This window comes from Trachymyrmex septentrionalis, unplaced genomic scaffold, assembly GCF_001594115.1.
Source record: "Trachymyrmex septentrionalis isolate Tsep2-gDNA-1 unplaced genomic scaffold, Tsep1.0 C3625848, whole genome shotgun sequence".
NCBI classification, from domain to species: Eukaryota; Metazoa; Arthropoda; class Insecta; order Hymenoptera; family Formicidae; genus Trachymyrmex; species Trachymyrmex septentrionalis.
Genome location: NW_017304024.1, coordinates 1 through 1617, shown reverse-complemented (window position 1 = coordinate 1617; position 1617 = coordinate 1). Strand labels below are relative to the sequence as shown.

Sequence of the window (1617 nt, the reverse complement as noted above, 5' to 3'; positions counted from 1 at the left end):
ATTGGAACCTATAAAATTAATATTGAAATATATATAGTAATTTAAAAAGTATTGAAACATACACATCTATCCATGCACACGCGTACAAATGTATTTTTACAATTGTTGAGGAAGAAAAAACTATAGAAAATCATATAATATTTGAATAAACAAACTTTTGTCTGTTTTCTTCAAATATTACATGATTTTTTGTTCATTATTTACTATTATTGTATTACTAAAGTAGTAAATGTGTAAAAATATATATTTTTAATAAAGTATACAATTTTATTTATAGCAGCTGCCCCGACGCCGCTTTTTGGCACTAGCAGTACTAACCAAACTGCTGGAACAGGTTTTGGTAGCATTAATACTGGACAAAATACAGGATTTGGATCTACATTTGGCTCCACACAACCTAATCAGGTAATATATAATAAACACGTTATATATGTGTAAAAATCAAAATAATATTTATACTTTGTTTATAGAGCATTGGATTGTTCAATCAGAACAAGTCTGCTTTTAATATTCCATCGACGTCGACTAGTACCGCCTTTACTGGTTTTGGTCAACCGGCTACAAATACCACCACACCATTATTTGGTAACAAAACTACTACTACAGGATTTGGAACAACATCTACGTTTGGTGCAACTGCGCCTTCTACATTCGGAACTAATACAGGTTTCAATTCTGGCACTAATGCTGGGTCTTCATTATTCAACTCGTCTTTTAAACCGGCTGGACAAACATCAGGGTTTTCATTCGGAACTACACCTGCGTCTTCAAGTGGACTTGGTAATTATTCTTTTTTTTTTTTAATACATGATTCAATTTACATATATTAACGTTAGTGTTGTGCATATGCGTGATATAGCTATAAATGTATTTAAAAAATTTTGTAAGCGCGTTCCTCTTGGATCAAAAGGAAGAGCTAATGTATAAATTATAAACATTACAACCACAAATAATTCGTTGTCGAAATAATGAACACAAACAAGTTTGAAATAGAATGCATTTATTTATGCAGTGGATAGCGAATCCACTGCTTTCTCATCTGCTAGTCACATGACCTAAATTTACTAAACGAACTTCTGCATGAATATAGCTGCTCATATCGTATTGGATCGTTTCTTCCAATAGAAAATCTGGAAAAGCTGAGCTGATTGAAAACTAAGATCCAGAGGCCTTATTCTTGAACAAATATCGCAAATAGCAATTCCGTATACAATCGATCACAATCCAGAAATTGTCATTTTCATATGCGAAAATTATTCATATGTGCTCAAAAATAGAGCCTCAGTTTTACAACTCATGGTTAACTCTTAATCGAAGTTCAACTTATTTCTCATCTCTTTCCAATTCTAGCATTAGAAAGAGAGGAATAAGTTGAATCTTGATTAAGAGTTAACTATGAGTTGTAAAATTGAACCTAAATAAAAAATTCGAAAATATTAAATAAACCCCAAAATATTATAAAATTTATTTATAAAAAATTTAATACTCTTATATGGGTTGGTGATTTTCAATCTACATCCAAAAGGTGTGATTTTTAGGTTAATCTGATTGCAAATATAAATTAGCAAACTTCACACCTTTTCCATTATATATCTTACGTTGCATTATTTTCACTTT

General features: G+C 30.7%; 1 protein-coding gene across 1 annotated transcript; it reads left to right on the top strand.

The window, feature by feature from the left end:
- Positions 1–277: 277 nt before the first annotated feature.
- Positions 278–780, top strand: LOC108748604 (the record flags this gene model as incomplete). Its single annotated transcript, XM_018486885.1, has 2 exons — positions 278–405; positions 471–780. Coding segments are annotated over 2 exons (438 nt in total), but the record flags the coding sequence as incomplete, so codon positions are not given.
- Positions 781–1617: the final 837 nt, after the last annotated feature.